Source organism: Euprymna scolopes, chromosome 13 (assembly GCF_053919585.1).
Source record: "Euprymna scolopes isolate OS-2025 chromosome 13, ASM5391958v1, whole genome shotgun sequence".
Taxonomy (NCBI): domain Eukaryota; kingdom Metazoa; phylum Mollusca; class Cephalopoda; order Sepiida; family Sepiolidae; genus Euprymna; species Euprymna scolopes.
In genome coordinates, this window is record NC_136494.1 from 102600224 (window position 1) to 102619397 (window position 19174).

Consider the following 19174-nt stretch of genomic DNA (forward strand, 5'->3'; position numbering starts at 1 on the left):
ATCTTTTTGTGATCCTTGTTTAACAAAGTGAGAATTTTACTTTTCTTCTGTTGAGACAAAAACCACAATTATAAACTTTTTGGAGAGGGGGTACCTGCAGAGAACATGACATTTTTTTTTTTTATGGAAATCGCTCTAGATGAAGCATGAAGCCACTGGATGTAAGGTGATAAAAAAGTAAAAACTACTACTTCAAGGTCAAAAACTAGCTAATTACAAGTGTTAGATAGACAGATTCCGACCCAGAAAAAAGCAATTTTTCCTCCCCCATGAAACGTTGCTCATGAAATGCAAGGAGAGGTATTGTGGTAAAAAGTTCTTCAAAAGAGATTGAAATTTTCATTGGTTTTTGGTCCCACTCAAATAAGAACAGTCTTTTTTTACAGTATACATCACAGTCTGGTTTTGATGATCCTGGGCTAAGTCGCAGCAAATAGCTAACCACTCTTAATTCCAACGCTAGAGACCAACTACTTATGGGTCTAATAGTATTGTCAGGTTGGCCTTAATTGTTGTTGGCCAGGTCTTCAGCTGCCCACCGACACGTTTTTGCCAGCCAGGCAGAGGGAGGGAAGAGGAGCATGCAAATAAGCTCTTTCTCTGGTTAACGAGCTATATGTCCAGATTAGTGGAGATGTCACCAAAGAAGGACAGATTGTAGGGGTTGTAAGTTTAGTCTTTGACAGAGAGTAGAAACCGAAATACAATCTCCACGGCAGCAGCGTAGAATGTTGCAAAGACGGTCGTTGTCGAAAACTTCCAGTTTGTGCAAATCCACTACTCATAGGCCACGTCTCACAGCCATAGAAAAAGAGAAAGATGGTTCTCACCATCATCTGATAGATGCATCGCTTTGTGTCCAGTCTATTTTCTGTTGGAACCCAAAAAACTGGTCAAGATGGAAGAATGCAAACTGTGCTGATCCTATTTGCCATCCAAACTTATCAGCTACCTGTTCATTTAGCATGATAGTAGAGCCAAGATAAACAAAGGAATCCACATTATTTAGGTGAATTCCATCCAATGTAAGTGGCTGCTAAGCATCTTGGTCAATTAGCGAAAACATGACGTTTGTTTTGTAGGTATTGATGTGCATCTCTAATCTGTGAGCGTAGGTTGGACCTTCTCGCCACTCTATCCAAGCAGGATGATGTAATTTGCTTAAACAAGATCAGTCAGTCACATTTTACCCAAAACAAACTTACGTCATTGAAATCACTCTTTGGCACAAAAATACAAGAAAAAGAAAAGTCAACCATCTAAAAGATATTATGCTGACATGCAGAGTTGATGGGAAATGGCGTTTTCGAAATTTACTCAATTAAAATGACAGCTTCGAACCATTCTTGGGAGAAGAGAAAAAAAGAATGTGTGACAACTCAAAAACAAATACATTGAGGACATTGCCAAGGCTGCTGCAAAGAAGGTAAGCTCCTACTCTGTTAGAAAATTACTAGAGCTATGACAACAACATATTCTTTTCATTGTTTTGACACTCGAGTGTATATCCAACATAGTTAGACACAGTTAATCAACCGAGAACCACATCACTCTATACAAAAGCATATAAGATATCAACGGATACACACTCGAGAGTCAAAACAATGAAAAGAATATGCTGTTGTCCTAGCCCTAAAAATTACCCACACCAGAGAGCATCCTATATCTTTACAAAGCCACAATTTTTCCATGCATAGAGTATTGTTGCCCGATTTGGGATGGTGCATTTACCACTAGTCCTTCCCTGTTAGACTGGATAAAAAAAAAAAAGAATCTCAAATCTAATAGATTCTGAGCTGTTGACTAATCTCCACACTCTGTCCCATCACTGTAATATTGCATCCTTGTGCTTGTTTTATGAGTACTTTAATGGAATGTGTTCTGATGAACTCATAGTACTTGTGCCCCTCGACGTATATACTCCCAACTACACCGACAAGCAGCAAAATCCCACCCTTTCTCTGCTGAAGTCCTTCGATGCTGAAAAATGTTCTAATAGTTTTTTTCCTCAGACAGCTAGATTTTAGAATTCCCTCCCTGTTTCCTGCTTCCCTGACTGTTCTGAACCGTAGAAGTTTACATGTAATGTGAACAAACATCTAGCTGCTCAACTCTGCACAGTCCCCTGTTAGACATGATTCAAAATAGTATGTCCATACATTTCAAGCGGCAATATGCTTGCTTGGGGTGAAAAAGAGGATGAAAACCAAAAAAAAAAAAAAAAAACACAATGAAAAAAAAAAAAAAAAAAAAAAAAACAATGAAAAGAATAAAATTAAATGATTTTATTCGTATCAATCAGATTTTGTGAAAAATGAACAAGAAACAAATTATTTCATTTGTATTTTAAGGAGAGTTCCCCGTGTACAAATAAACGACAATAAATAACATCTAAAGCTTACAAATATAAACGTCTATTGCATGTAAGGCTTTCTTTCTTAGATGTCAGACATGTTTTTGCATGTCTATAAACAAAAGAAATAAAAAGAATCTATAAGCATAAAATGTGAAATGAATCTGTCTGTGATAAGTTTGGAAAAAGCTGAAAAAAAAAAAAAAGTCATTTATTTTTTTTAATAAAGTCGATAAATATGAGAAGTGTTAATGCTCTTGAATGCATCTGCACAGTTCTATAAAGTGTCTCTGTCCGTCACTATACTGTAACGCTTAAGTTTAGTCTGTTATATTTAATTCTTTGAAATAGCGATTTCGTTGCTATATACCAAGATTGAATGGACGCGTCTTAAGATCTATTTTGGTTTGCAGATTAAATGATGAAAGACGAAAAGTTTTGTACAAAAGACTCCATCTTAAGTTGTATGAGATCCCCAAACTCCGAAGGAAATAATCGAAACATTGATTTTTACTCCATTCATTTTTTTTGTACACCAATGAGAATGTATATCAATTGTCGTTTGGACATAAAATGGGCATAAAATTCAGCACGTTCGTCTCACAAATCATAAAATTTATTTCTCCAACAAATAATGAATGATTGAGCTAGAGAAAATCTTAATTGCTACTTGAATTTAATTTCTTGCTAATAAGAAAGAAACTGTCATTTCTCACCAATTACATGTTTTGACCTCTGACATGCATTTGTAAATGGATCGATGATACGATAGGGACAAGGTAAAAAAAAAATGTCTTGCTTTGCTTCAATCTGTGTGTATCCTTTACACCTTTGCATTGTATTGCGTTCTTTAAATTTTACTTATATATATATATATATATATATATATATATATATATATATATATATACAGCAGACAATGCTTTAAGTAAACTACATTAACCTCCAAGATTTTTCTTTGGTTTAGAAGCACAATTAAATCATAATACTTGACTTCTGTCTAAACTTTAATCCTAGCTAATCTATATTTAAAAGGTTTGGTGCTTGTTCGATTTTAAGTGAATGCATTTTAGCTAAAACACTATTACATACATATGTGTTATGTCAAAATTAGTAAAAATTTTAAAAACTACAAAAAAAAACAAAAAATGATTGAATAAAAAAATAATTATAAGTAAAAATAAAATTTACGGAATTATAAAATTTTATTGAATTTGTCAATCTTGAAGAGTCCTATAAATCCAGGGGAGGTAACTGCAGTATCATGATTTTGACAAAATATTAAAATCCTTTATTTCAAAATAGAAAATGGCAGATCGCGCTAATATCTGTTTCTTTGTAAAAAGATAATTCAAGCAAATCTTTTACTCAATTATTTTCCGTAATTTTTACTAATTTTAACATGACAGGTAAGTACATAAGTGTTTCTTACCTAAAGTGCATTTTTTGAAATCGTATTATACTGCATAAGCACCAAAGGTTTCAATATAATGTTCAAATTTTGTGTAACTACACTGTGCAAACAATCTTTATCTCTATAATAATAATAATAATAATAATCATCATTGTAATAATACATGTTTTTCTGTATTATTACGATGATGATTATTAAAAAAACAGATCGGTGAAAATGTGATGCCAAAAAAGATTATTTCAAAAAAATAGCATTTGTTATGTTAAATGTTAACTCAAACCGAAATACATTTTTTGTTGGCTTTAAGGCTAGGATCAAAGTGTAGAGACTGTTCTGTCCAAAGATAGTATAATAATATCATGGAGGGGGTGCATTTGTGGAACGTTATACCACAGGGTTGCTTTCCAGCTAACTATAACATGGTCGTTTTCAAGTCCAATGCAAACAAGTTCTTGTTTAGCCGTTCTCTTAAATAATCAAATTCTATCCAATTCCCAACATTACCGATAATTTCGCTGTTGTCTCACCAATCATCTTACATTCATGAACCCTTATCCTCGAAAGGCCTTCAGGCCTTGGTAACTGATTAAAGATACAATTGTGGCATTTCCATAGGTGTCACATGTCTTTTATTAACAGATAAACAAAATGGTTTGATTTATTTACTGCATGGCTGTGTGAAATTCGGAAAATAATTTTGAGGCCTTTAAATTATTGAATAGAAAATAATTTGATCCAAATTTTAGTTTAATAACCCCCCCCCCATCCCCTGTTTTTTATTTTTATTTTTTGCGCTCCTAAACTAGTATGTTTTGACTGCATCTCTGTCGTATAATTAATCCAAATAAATGAAGGGGAAGAGGCTTTTTTTTTTTTTTGAAAGACTTGATCAATTGGTAATACGGGATTAATCAAAGTTCACAGTGTTTTGACCAGTCGACATCAATCTTCTTCAGGATGAAGTACTGTACACCTTTTTAAAACGGATCAATGTCGAAGGCAAGCAATGGCTCATGCTGGGAAATGAAAACCTGATATGTTTGGAACTTTAGATTTATCCTCAGACAAAAAATGATAGAGTGAAAAAAAATAAGGGGGTTCTGTCTTATGAATTTGCTGTCAGCATCACAATAAATAGGGGTCAGAGGTCAAATAGTAAAGTGACATCCTCTTGTATTTCTTTAAACAAAAGAAAAAAAAGAGAAGAAAACTCGAGTTTCGTTTTACTCGTTTTTCACATGCACACATGTATATAGGTAACTTGAAAAATTGCCTTTTCGGGCAAAGAAACCATTGGTATTACAGAATCCAATATGTAGATATCTAAACAATTATATATTAGACTTTAACTCTTATAATTAAACCCTTTAGCAAACTTTTATTCCACAAAATTGTATTTACACCTGAATGAATAAATGCATTTTTTTTTCGTTTATCACATCTATATATGCATTTAAATAATTAATTATTAAAATCAGTAACATTATATTTTAAAATGTTGCATATATAGTAGAAAGAAAATGCCCAATCACAGCTATTTGTATGATTAATTGGCACAAATGTTTTAAACAGTTTATAATAAATTAATGTTTAGTATTATTCATTTGTAATGTTACTGGTCTAATTTCCTATATATATGCAATAGTGTTTGTCAATATTAACAGTAATTAAAATGATTTCATAAAAAAAAGGATAAATTAACAAAGCCTTTCTTTAAAATGTTAATTTTCAAAGGAGATAATTTAAATAATAAAACTCATTAGTTTCCAAAATTACAATCGATTTATATTAAAGATATGTAATGCAATTTATACATTTAAAGAGAATACTAGATTAATAACTGCCAAATGTAGTGGAGCTATTTTTACCTTGAAAAACTGATTGATGCACATTTTAAAATAAATTCATACTTATATTTTATTTAAAAAATAACTATTCATACCAGAGTTATTTTTAAATGTTTATTGATAAGGTTTTTTTAATATCTATTGATTCAAGGATTTTAACAAATCATAATATATATATATACTGGATTTTGTCAAACCAATGGTTTCTTAGTCTAAGGTGGATTGGCAAGTCATTGAAAAATAACGTTTCTAGGCAAGGAAACCATTGGTATGACGGAATCTAATAAGTATCTTATTTAATAAATATTAGATTCTTACCCCGATAATTGAGCACTGGTCAATTTTTCTTCCTGAAAATTGTAAATATCATATGTGTGTGTGTGTGTATGCATATATGTCAAAATCTGTTACTTAGCACTTAACCCAAAGAGTGGCGGTCAGGGGTCATTATGAAACGAGTCATGGGTCATCATGGAAAAATTAGACGTCATCACAACATGTCTTTCTCTTAGGAATCAAAAATTTTGGATTCCAAAAGCAGAAAAAAGGTCATTGCACACAACCACATCCGTTCTTCTGTGTCCAGAAAATGAGTTTTCTTGCGTTTCTTTTTCCCCACAATCAGTCGTCATATTCACTGAGTAAGAAGTGCGTAATAAATGTCACCCGCTTCTTTTCTAATTCCATCTGTTCCGTTTTTTTAGCACCAACAGGACTCCTTGCTTCATCGTCACTTGGATGTCGCAAGAAAAGGCGACCAAATATGGAAGCTGGTAAAGAGATAAAAACAAAAAAAATTTTTAAATCAACAAATTAAAAAAAAAAAAAAAATGAAATAAAAATATTTGAAGACAATACAAATCTTTAAAAAATAAATAAAAAAACAAATATTATAAAAAAGTGAAAAAAATCTATATATCTATAAAAGTGAAAATGCATGCATGTGTGTGTGTGTGTGTGTGTGTGTGTGTAGATTTCCCTAACAAATAACTCTGTCAAATTTTCAGTCTAGAGACTTGAGATTTGACATAAGGGGTATTGACAATTGGGAAAATCCTTATAATCAATTTTCGGCCAGAAATTTGGCTGTCAAGAGGTCAAAGTTCAATGATTTGACTGTTGAAAACTCTACCAAACTCCTCTGCCAATTTTTGGTCTAAATACTTGAAATTTTAGATGTAGGTTACTTGGACATGGATCAAACTTTTTTAATTTGATTTAAGCCCCAAAAAATAAATCTTAAGGGGTCAAAGTTCAAAATATTTTGACCTCTGTGGTCTTTACCAAATTACTCAACCAATTTCTGGTCTAAACATTTGAAATTTTACATAAAGGGTATTCAGAGATAGAGCAAGCTTTTTAATCAGTTTGGGTCGAAAATTTGAGCTGCCAAGGGGTCAAAGTTAAAAAAATTTGACCATTGCGGTGTCTAGCAAACTACTCAACCAATTTTGGGTCTAAACATTTGAAATTTATACATAATGGGTATTCAGACATGTGGCAAGCATTTGGGACGAAAATTTGGCTGCCAAAAGGTCAAAGTTGAAAGAGTTGACCTTTGCAGATTCTACCAAATTCCTCCGCCAATTTTGGGTCTAAAGACTTGAAATTTTAGATGTAGGTAACTTGGACATGGGTAAATCTTTGTATTTTGATTTGAGACCAAAATAATAAATGTTAAGGGGTCAAAATTGGGGTCAAAGTTTAAAAATTTGACCTCTGCGGTCTATACGGAATTACTCACACAAATTTGGGTTTAAACATTTGAAATCTTACATGAAGTGTATTCACACATAGGGAAACTTATGAACAGTACATAGGGATCGAGCAAAGCTGGGCTGAACTGCTAGTTTGTAAAAAAAATAAAAGCAAATTTGAAAAAAAATTTTTTTATTCCGATGTAAGCATCTGTTAAGCAGTCAGATGATCACATTTTTAAGTTTGAAATAACATTTTCATGACTAAACATACAGATTGAGTTGACATATTTTTAGATGTTAAAAACATCTTTATGAAAGGCTTTATAAGTCAGTCATGCTAAAATTTAAAATTTTAAATGCACAGATAAAAGGGACTCTTCTGTTACTCATAAAATTCAATTTTCTTAGTTAAAAATAAAACTACTTGATCAATCTATGTGATTTTTAGAATATGATGTTTTCATTTCATCCCAGGTACATATATCATACAGATTTTTCTTCCTTTTTTTTATAGGGAGAATTTTAGACAAGAACAAAAAACAAAATATCGATCTTGATTGAGGAGGAAAAAATGTCTAATTTTTCTTACCCAGAGTTTTGACATCCAACTGATTACTTTCAGAATATTCTAACAATTCTCGTAAAAATGCGCAAATGTATTTGAAGACAGTTCTGTGGTGTTCAGGAATTGTGGAGAGAACCTGCAAACGGAGAAAGAAAAAGAATGAAAAGTCGAATCTGCAAAACTAAAAATGATTTTCAATTCAAGCAACAGTTTCTTTGTATTTATTTGGCTTATCCAGATACCTGTTCAGTATTTCTAATGATGTAGCCTCGTTTTTTTTTTTTTTTTTTTAGGTACATCAGACAAAAATGAGAACATCAAAGATGATAACAGAAGTGTGAATAATGAAAATTAGAATTGTTATCTTGGAAATTTCCAGAAAAAAAATCTTTTTATATGAAAGCAAGAAAACAATTGGATTCAAGATTTGAAAGAATTTTCCAATAATCAACTACAGGTTATTATTTGGATGCTTCAGACTGTTGTCCTCAGTTCAAATGTTATTTTCACAACATATCAGTCAATGTAACCTTTGACCTTGTTCAGGTGAGGCGTGTCAAACTAGTGAATCTTCATAGAATTTTGAACTGAACCCTTTATTTAATCTAGGGGGTAGCATGCTCTCATTCCATCAGCCATAACTGAGTAGAAGTCTTAATTCTTATTGTATTTTGAGTGTTGCCCGTATTGAGGATTGAACCTTCAATCTCCAGAAGAGTATAACTTACAACTGAATTACAATGGGTGACACTCAAAATACAATAAGGGTAACTTAGGATTTCTACCCAGTCATGGCTGAGGGAACAAGAGTTTGCTACTCCTGTGGATTAAATAATTGAAATTTCATACAGATTCATGAGTTCAACAGAAAGATTCCCAAGTTCGACAAGATACATCTGAAAAAAGTCAGGTTACATCAACCAAAACGTTGTGAGAATAGAACTCAAGATGACAATAATCAGAAGAATTCAATAATTACAAATAATAAATCCTTCAACAAAAAAAAATTTGCCAACATTTTTTGTCTTCATTTATATACTTTTTTAGCACTTATCAATGGCTGAAGGAAGAAGTTTAGTGGTTAGATTGATTGAAACATTGTGAAAATAATACTCAAAATAAAAACAGTAGTTCGAAGATTCCAAATAATATAATCATCATTTCAAAAATTCAGAAACACAACTCTGTTAGGTTGACAACTTTTCACATTAGTTTAACATTGCTGTTCTTCCCTTTGCAAATCAATAACAAAAATGACAACGATGGAAATCTTTATGATCATCACCAAATATGATATAACAAACAAGAAGGAGGGGGAGGAGGAAATTGGAATGTTTTAAACTGAATAGTTTCATAATTTGAAGGTTTTAAGTTAAATTCTTCCACATTAGAAATAATTTTCTATCCAATCAAACTGGCAAATAAGTTTCACTAAAAATATTCCAAAAGAAATCATGGAAATAAATGTTGTAGTGATTTGAAAATGTTTTCAATGCTTGATTGAATTGTTCGAAAAACGCAGCAATTAAGAAAAATGCTGGTCCACAATGATTGCTGACCCAAACATTTTCTTCTTAATCTTCTGGTTCTGGCCATCTTGTCTGATAATCTCCAAGAGCACAAGCACTGGTTTACAAATATACAAAAACAAAACAAAGCAGACTCACAAAAAAAAAGGACACAAACTCTAATACATTATGTATAAAGTAGTTGTGGTCTGGGTGTGCATATGACACGGTCGGGGAAAAACGATTGCCAAATACAGTTGTCCACATCTTACTTAAGTTTTCATATATCAGCCAAAACCTAACATGGATTATTTGTCTGTTGAAGCTCATCTCAACTAGATCTTCTCCAATCTAATCTCTGCGAGGCTTTAACTACTAGATATCATTAGTTTTGATCGGAAATTCTAAATGTCTGGTCTTCATCCCCATCGCACTCAGCTAATCAGCAGAAATGGCTTTCCTCTCAACCACTTCCATTAGTCCACCTGGAAACCATCAAACTACCTATCAAGCACTACCTTTCTGAAGAATTCAGAAGATTTTGGCAGGCATTTTAATATCTTTCAACTCATCACATTTCCAATTACTTTTCATTTTTGTGGATCATATCCTCCACATTCTCTGGGTCACGATTTTTAAACTCGATAGAATCACAATGGAATTGAAGAATTGACAAAACAATACTGTTGGGGATGCACCCCTATTGCCTGGAATAATGAACTATTCTATGACATCACTTCCATCCACGCCGTCACTTACAGGTAACGACAACCGGTTGACAAAAGTCAATCAGAGATGGACACGTGAAGAGTATAGTCATCACTAACTAGTCCAGCAGTTAAGCAAAGATATTGCTCAATCTACCATTTTCATGTATTTTCGTTAATACATATTTAACTTTTACTGCATTCTTCCTCATCAATCATTCAAATACTAACATCACAACATTGTTACAAGTAGGTTTTTCCATTCTTGTCCGTCTGATTTTTGTTTGCTAAATTTAGTAAAAAATGAAATCTGTTTTTTTTTTTCTTTTTCCCAGGCATTTTTTTTATTGTTGTTCTAAAATCTATTGGGCAATAAATGGCAGCAACCAGAAATTTGTTGAGGAAAGGAAGAAAAAACACACGGGAATGTACTCATCAAAACAGTTTCTCTATTATATGTGCGGTTGACAACTTTTAAATCCAGATGAACATATTTTGTCTCAAACAAACATTTATTGATTTCAATCAGTACCATGAGAATCAGCACACTTTTGCGAACGCAAAACAAGTGTATTTATGCCAGTAACGTAAAAATCTTGTGTTCTGGTGGTGATGATATTGCTTAGGTTTTTGAAGCATTTCTTGTGCAGAAAGTTGTTGAGATGCTTGACAAAGAAGTAGTTGTTAGGTTAGGTCTGGAGAGTATGGCCGACGAGGCAGAGTTTCATAACCCAATTCATTCAACTTCTGCAGGATCGGTTTAACAAAATGCAGTTGGGCATTATCATGAAGGATAATTGGGCCTTTTTTGTTGACTAATGCTGGGTGTTGTTGAAGTTTCTGATGCATTTCATCCATTTCTTGACAGTACTTTACTGCCGCAATAGTTTCGCCTGCATTAAAAAAACTGTAATTGATGAGAATAGTCGCAGACGACCAAACAGTCAGCATTACTTTCATTTGGTGCAACTCTGGCTTCGGGAAGTGTCATGGATTTGTCTGCATCTAACCACTGAGTTGAATGTCGCTGGTTGTTGTAAAAATCCACTTTTCAACACAAGTCACAACCTGCTCGAAAAACGGGCCATTCTTAAGAGTTGCATAAAAGAAGGAAAGTTGACACTTCATAACAGCGTTTCGTTTGGTTGTTGTTCAATTCGTGAGGCACCCATTTATCAAGTATATTTGTCTTTCCAATCTCTATCAAGTGGTTGAAAATCATTGTCTACGTTATGTCTAATTCAGAAGCAAGTTCTAGAACAGTTGTGTGTGGATTGGATTCGACTAAAGCTCTTAATTGATCATTGTCATCATCAAATGGTTGACCACTACGCTCATCATCTTCAAATCTTCTCACAAAATTTCTTAAACCTTCATTGTGCTGTGCATTCAGTAACGGTTCCTGGGCCAAACACTTTATTGATATCTCAAGCTGTTTCAGCGGCTTTTTAGCCTAGCTTGAACTGAAATAAGAAAATTGTGCGAATTTGCTTTTTTTCCATCTTGCATTCAACGTTCTGAAAAGAAGACATAATTGTTTTAAAACAATTGTAATTTAAACGATTAGATAGAGTGAAAAAATACTCTTTAAAATGATATATAAAGTAAAGTTATTATAACAAAAACCTATTTGAAAATACATCATTTGAAATCAAAATTAAAAATTCCGTAAGAACTTTCTTCTCAACCTAATAGTTTCCAAGATATATATTTTTTTTTAATTTTCACACAAATTCTTAACAAGTGCATGTAAAGAATGAAAGCCCCCAACTGTTTGTTAGGGGTCACAATATTAACATGAAATAGTCCTGGTGTTCACTACGAGCGGTTAAACTGCCTCAGTGCTCTCTGCTCGACGGCAGAAATGTCTGGTTTACATAGGGCCAAATGAATCCATATTATGAATATAGGGGTGTTAATTACCCCAGAATAGTGTTTTTTCCTAAAAATCTCCAGTTTAAACTAAACAAGTCAAAAATAAGAGAAACTGCATGACCATAATTACAGAATGTCATGCTTTGATGAAACAAAAGCCATCTAACTCCTCTACCCATATCATGAATTGTTTAAAATATTACCTTTCATGGTGAAATTAATTTTTTTTAGTTTTCAGAGAGAACTGTCATGAGAGGAAAAATGAAGGCAAGACAGAGAGAAAATGAGTCAGAGAGAAAAAAACAGTAAGAGAAAGACAAAGCAAGAAAGAGAAAGACAAAGCAAGAAAGAGAAAGACAAAGCAAGAAAGAGAAAAATAAAATAAAATTCCATTAAAAAGCAATGAAATTCCATTAAAAAGAAATGAAATTCCATTAAAAATCAATGAAATTTCTTTAAAAAGAAAATGAAATTCCACTAAAAAAGCAATGAACCTGTAAAAATATGAGAATCATAGATTTTCAGTAAAACTGTCGCATCATCTAATAACTGTTAAAGGATTCATTTTGATAAGCATTAAAGATATGTTTTATGAAACTTTTTAATGACGTTTCGTTTCTTACCTGTCTGCATGCTTTGCTGTTGTTGCAGGCGTCAAGGCACTTTTGGTGGACATTGAATGGAATGACAGGTTCTGGTAAACACTTGAGGAAGAGAATCAACGCTCCAGCAACAGAATGAATGCTACCAGGTAAACAATGCGTCAAGGAAGATCTAACCAACAAGAATTGTCATCAACAGAAACAGACATGTGCAGCTCAATGGTTAAAGCATCAGTAAAGAACAACAAATTGAAGGTTCAAGTCTAAAATACTTTTATAAATGAAAGGAAGCTGGATTTTCCCCATATTAAAACCCGACCTTGTGTCTAACTTCCCTCGTGGGGGGGGGGGGGGGGCAAATAAATAGGAACTCTGTAATTGAAGCAAAAATGGGAGATAACCAGGCACAGTAGATGACATCATCCATCAAATAAGCAAGGGAACGGATAAAAACATTCTTTATCAAGATGAACTGTGACCCTTTTGATCACAAGCCATCTATTAGATGAATGAATGCTTGTCCATAATTCCCCTATTAAGAAAAAACAAAAATAAAGATCTTTCTTATGCAAGTACCTTGGACAGAAAATATCATACACTAAAAATCATGCAAATTGATCAAGTAGTTTTATTTTACTTTTATTGGTGAAATCATTCATTTTTCAATCAAATCGATTGATTGCCTGCTCTAATCAAGAACCTATTGTGGTGCACAGGGATGAAGCTTTAAATGCCTCTCCATAGTGACTTAGTTCACAATAACATTGTAGTCTACATTGCACTGTAGAGAATACACTTAATTTTATAAAAATATTTTTATATAATAGCTTGAATTAAAAGTTTAAGATGCGAATGTCAAGTATCATGATCCGATTGTGCTCTAAATAGAAACATTCATTTTGAATGCACCCCTATCTTAACAAAGGACCTACTGTTGATTTTATATGGCAGGCCTTTCTGCTTTTGCGGTGATAAAACTTCTCAAATGCACTTGTGATTTTGGGCTGTATAAGGGTATTAAATCTGGTCAAAATCAAACTGTTTCTTCTTTAATCAGATTTTTTTGATCATCGATTTTTGATAAATTATCAGAGGCAAAATCTATCTAAGAATATTCCCAGACACAGAGTGCATTTTTGTGAAATTTCAAAGAAAAATCAGATCAGACTTTAGATAGATTCCATAAGGAACAAACTCACACACAGACACACAAAATACCTTTTATATACAGTGTGTCCAAAAAGTCACTGAATGGTTTTGAACTTAAATAGATTCTTTATTTTTTGAGGATATCTTTCTGTCATTTTAACACAATATGATTAAGACATTGGGAATTTTCTTTTTTAAATTGCAAAATTGAAACAATCTTTATTTATGAAAAAAAATGTCTTTTAAATTTTGCCCACATTTTGACAGATTGCAGAATATCTGGATTGCGATTTAACTCCCTTATTTCGTTCTGCGAGCTGGCAGACCTCGAACTATCAAACCCCAAACCCTGCAAGAATTGTAGGTAAACATCAGAAATGAAATAAGGGAATTAAATCTCAACCCAGAGATTCTGTCATGAATAATGTTTTGGAAAGAGCACAAATATGTGAAGCTGGAAATGGGCAACATTTAAAAGACATTATTTTTCATAAATAAAAATTTTGAATTCTGCATTTTTATTTTTAAATTTCCCAAATGTCTTAATCAGTTTGTATTAAAATTACAGAAAGATATCATTAAAAATAAAAGAATCTATTTAAGTTCAAAACCCTTCAGTGACTTTTTGGACACACTGTATAAGTAGAGACTTGTGATAAAAAAAAAACATTGCTATTTACTTGTAAATAAAATCTTTGTTTAAAATAGTAAAACTTTTTTCTTTAATTTGTGATTCAAAAGTTATAAAAGCACATATTCAACTCAATTGGAAGTTCAAAAATCTGATATTATTGAAATTTGTGTCATTTTGATTATGACTTATTTTGGAGTGCTTGAAATCCATAGGGTTCATATTATAAATTCACCCAACAGGTCACGTATTATTATTTAAAAATCACAGAAAATTGTTGCAAATTTTGATTATAATTTTCATCAAAGAAAACTGTTAATAGCAGATTTCAGGTAATTTCAATTTAAACAGATTTGATTCTAAAATAACAAAAACAAAGTTTTGTGAATGAAAGTGAAAATTCAGAAAACAAAATATTTTTTTCAATTTATCTGCTTTTGATTTTTATGCTTTTAGAATTTTTTTTATTTTTTATAAGCCAAACTTATTTCAACAACTGACTGAAAATAGAGAAAAAAAAAAAAGGATATGAATAACTTCGGGCATGCCAGTATCGAGACAGTCACGGATTTTATAAATCTCTCCAATGAGACCAGTTTCTTGGAAAAGTCCCTCCTGAAAAAATGAAGAAAAAAAAATTGTCAAAACTCTGCTCTTAACAAGTTCCACTGAATCATTGTTTTAAGTTCCTTATTTCAAATTTTATCAAATTACAAGTTTATTCATTTTAAATAATAAAAGTATTTTAATTTAAAAATAAAAAAATAAGAAAAATTATTGATTATTATTATTCACTCCCAAACAAGATGGAACTGTGATAAGAGGCCAGATTTATAGCTGGTATTATAAATCATGAGTTGTACGAGAGTATTGTTCACATTACATTTAAATTTCTGCATGTTGGTACAGTTGGGGTTACAGGGAGTATGGAGGGAAATCCAAAGGCTAGCTGTTCAAGGAAATAAGCTATTAGAGTAGAACACCCTTCAGTATTTGCAGACCTTTACAGTCAATGAATGTGGTTTTAGCCGACTGTCGGGTTGATCGAGTATATTTATGTTGAGGGGGGGGGGCATAAGTGTAGCAAGTTCATCGGAGCACATTCTGTTGTAGTACTTGTAAAACAAGCACAGGCATAAATCATGATGACGATGAGACAGGGGCTGGAGCTTTGTAGACAATGAGGAACCTATTAGATTATAGATTCTTTTTTGAACTCTAAGAGAGAGAGGTTTGCAGTTTGCACCCATGAAAAGAAAAATAATTGCTTGCAAAATTTTTCATAAATTCTGAACTGATTTTAGTAATAAAAATTTTATATTTAGTTTTTAAAAGGAAATCTTGAAATAAAAAAAAATAATTTGAAATGAATTGAACATTATAACCGAGTTTCAATAAAATTTACTGTTGATGAGTAAGCATAGGTTGGAATTTTTAGGTTTAACTACTTTAATTAAAACTTTACAAATAATCAACTCAAGTTTGAAATTTGGAAGAGATTTTTTTTTAATAATTCCTTGTATATATAAACGTTTTTTTTTTATTAAAAGTTGATGACTATTTTGTTTATTTTTTTATACTAATGCATTTCCACTTATCAAGGCTTAAAATTACTCAAGGATAAGGGTTAATAAAATTGTCAATTAGAAAACGCGATGGGTAGAAAGTGCAGGATTTGATTATTCAAGATGACAGTTTGACAAATATTTGTTAATAATGGACTTAAGGATGACTATGTTGTAGCCAGCAAGGAAGTAGTTATATTCCACAGATGGGAAGTTTTTAGAAAAAAACTGCACTATTTTTGTTTTAAGTACAAAGAGAGAAAAGGAAGAGTTCTTTGCAATGGTTGTAGTTAGACGGGTACTTGCTGTGAAGGTTTTAGAGGAGTAACCAGAGATTGTAGTCAAGCATCTACCGTGAAAATATCAAGGCAAAGGGGCTTAAAAGAAGAAATGCTCAAAAGAGTCATAATAAATAGTTATTAAAAAACACTAATTGCCAATGACAAATAACATCCTCTCTGAGAGCCCATCTTTTAAACTCCTTGCTTAAAATTCTCAGGAAACATGAATTGGAACAAATACACTGAGAACATTGCCAATGCTGCTGCTGCAAAGAAAGTGGGCTCCCTCTACCATGCTAGAAAATTAATCACACCAGAGAGTATCCTATATTTTTGCAAAGTTACTCATGCATGGAGTATTGTTGCCATATCAGGGCTGATGCATCTATCACTAGTCTTTCATTCTTAAACAGAGTCCAAATTTAGTAGATCCTACACTATTGGCCAAGCTTCAACCTCTGTTCTATCGCTGCAGTACTGCATCCCTGTGCTTTTTTTGCAAGTACTTTAATGGAATGTGCTCTGAGGAACTCGTACGTGAGTTTCATAATAGTACCCGTCTCTACTAAAAAATCAGATGACCTGTTAACGTAACAGTATTGATTATTATGAAGGATGGTCATTTTCTGTTTCAATTCTCAAAGAAATTAATCAGAGATTTATAAAACTGGTCGAAAAGTGACTATTTTATTTATTAGAAGATAAAAAAATTACTTTACATTTGGACATGTGCAATTAAGAAGGAACTATTTTTTGGCAGGAAAATATTGTCAAGTTTTACATTTGTTAAAAAATGTATTTATTTACGAATCCACATGTGACTTTAATTTTAAGTTAAAAATGCACCCGTTTTTAAATAATTTTTAATTAGTTTTTTTTAATGATCCTTTTTCTTTATAATACAGCAAACAATGTTGAGTTATCTTTTAACTGTATACTTTATTATAAGGATCTAAAAAAAAAAAAAAGAAAAAAGAAAATGGATTTTTGGTCAGAAAGTTGAAATTTTTTTTTTTTTTTTTTTAAGCTTTTAAACCAGTTAAATAATTTTTACAAGTCTGTTTTCTTAATAATAAAGAAAATTTTTCACAGTATTATTGATATATTTTGTAGAGATCTTTAGTTTTCTGTGTTACTCCGTTGGTTATTGACACAACTGAGCTGGAGCTCCACTGCATCCAGCCTGCCCATTTCCTACAGAGGTCCAGTCCACTGGACGATTTAGGTTGGGACTAGGGTAACTTGGAGTTGGTGGCTGATCAGGTATCTTTTCAAGCCAAATATCCATTTTTTTCTTGAAAGTGTTGGGGGACACTCTCCTTATATTTCTTATTGCAGCTGAATACAGTTGAATGTTCTTGTGTCACTGTACGTGAAGCTGTGGTGGATGAAGGACTTGATCCTCCGTGTAGTCCCAGGTGTGGTTTTTATATAGCAGAGCTTTCCTCACTGCTGATGGGTTATTTCTACTATTGTTGTGTTTGGGGCCCTTCCTTCCAAGATTTTCCATATATAGATGATAATATATCGTTTTCTTCAGCGTTGTAGCGAATACAGTTGCAACAATATTTTTGACTTGTTCATTTCTTTCTTATAAATTTATTAAATTCCATTAAAACATTTTTGTATAAAAATGTTTCAAATTTACTATTTCTGTGAGGAAGTTCTTTTTTTGTATAATAATATTTTTTAAAATTAATGTTTATCCTTTTTCAAAAGTATAAGTCAAACAAACATATTTCTATAAAAAGAAATGTGTAAACTAAAACTGTTTATATATTTATTCTCAAATAGTTTTGAATATTTTCATCAAGTTTTATAACATTTAAAAAATTCAGTTCTATTTAGAATTTGATTTTATTTTTAAAAAAATACAGAAAAATCTTTATTATGTATGTACTCATCATGGAACGAAGATGTCATATTCCAAAAATCATGTAAATTAATCAAGTAGATTTTTTTTAACTAAGGAAATCAAAATTTATAACTTTTAGCAAAATAAAAAGTTTTTTATTATTTTGAATACAAACAAAATCTCGGAAGTTGAATTGAGTTGTCCACCCTTGAATTTTAATATACGCAGCTAAAAAACATGGCAGCCCCTACTTCTTCCATCTCACTCATCATAAAATTTGATTTTCTTAAAAAAAAGGTCAATTTACATGAATTTTGGAATATGAAACGGGTACACATATTATAAAGATTTGTCTGTATTTTTATTAAGCCGAATTCTAAATAAGAACACAAAATGCATTAATTAATCAGTTTTTGGTATTTATGGAGTGTACCGAAATAATATTATTTAGAAACCCATTTTTAACAAAATTACCTAACAAATATTTTTATAAGTTTGATTTTAAAAAGATATATTTCTGCACTAGTAACTTTGTATTTAAATTAGCATTACAAGCGTATGCTCTATTTTCGTGGGCTTCGGCAATATTACATACCTAATATGCTTCAACAAGTCATATCTTTTTATTTGTTGGTCAATTTTTAAAAGAATTACATTGCTGGAAAGGGAATAGAATAAGCATTTCGATGATGTTAATTTATTTTTCTTTTATGTGTTCAATGTTTTTATGCTTCAAGTTAAAAATTAAAAAAAGGTATAAAATGACGACAGCAAAAAGGGAAACTGTTTTACAATGTTTACATTTCATACGTTACGTTTGGATACACATGTGTGGGGATAAATTTGATTGGATATGGCTGAAATTTTACAGGCTATATAAAAATAGAAGTTCATCTCTACTGGACTTTTATTTATGTTTTTAGGATGATAGGAAGCAAAGTATGACCGAGCAAAGTTGACAAAAAATATTTCAAAATTGATAAGATAAATCGGCATATATCATCCATTTTCATATAGATAATAATTTCAGAATTATTTTCATGTATAATATGTAAATATTTGATAATTATTAGTTGTGCAGAAATTTCTTTAAAATGTTACCTTTTATAGAAATTCAAATCT

At 31.7% G+C, this 19174-nt stretch overlaps 1 protein-coding gene across 2 annotated transcripts in view; it reads right to left on the reverse strand.

The window, feature by feature from the left end:
* Positions 1 to 5125: 5125 nt before the first annotated feature.
* The window catches only part of LOC145292118 (inositol polyphosphate 5-phosphatase OCRL-like), a 161547-nt gene continuing 147498 nt past the window's right edge, over positions 5126 to 19174 (reverse strand). For both annotated transcript variants that reach the window (XM_080138224.1, XM_080138223.1), the window contains 4 exons: positions 14882 to 14966; positions 12593 to 12720; positions 7904 to 8015; positions 5126 to 6384 (listed from right to left, as the gene is read on the reverse strand). In XM_080138224.1, coding sequence (XP_079994350.1) covers positions 6236 to 6384; positions 7904 to 8015; positions 12593 to 12720; positions 14882 to 14966 — 474 coding nt within the window. In that variant the 3' untranslated portion in view covers positions 5126 to 6235. The remainder of the gene's footprint in view (positions 6385 to 7903; positions 8016 to 12592; positions 12721 to 14881; positions 14967 to 19174) is intronic.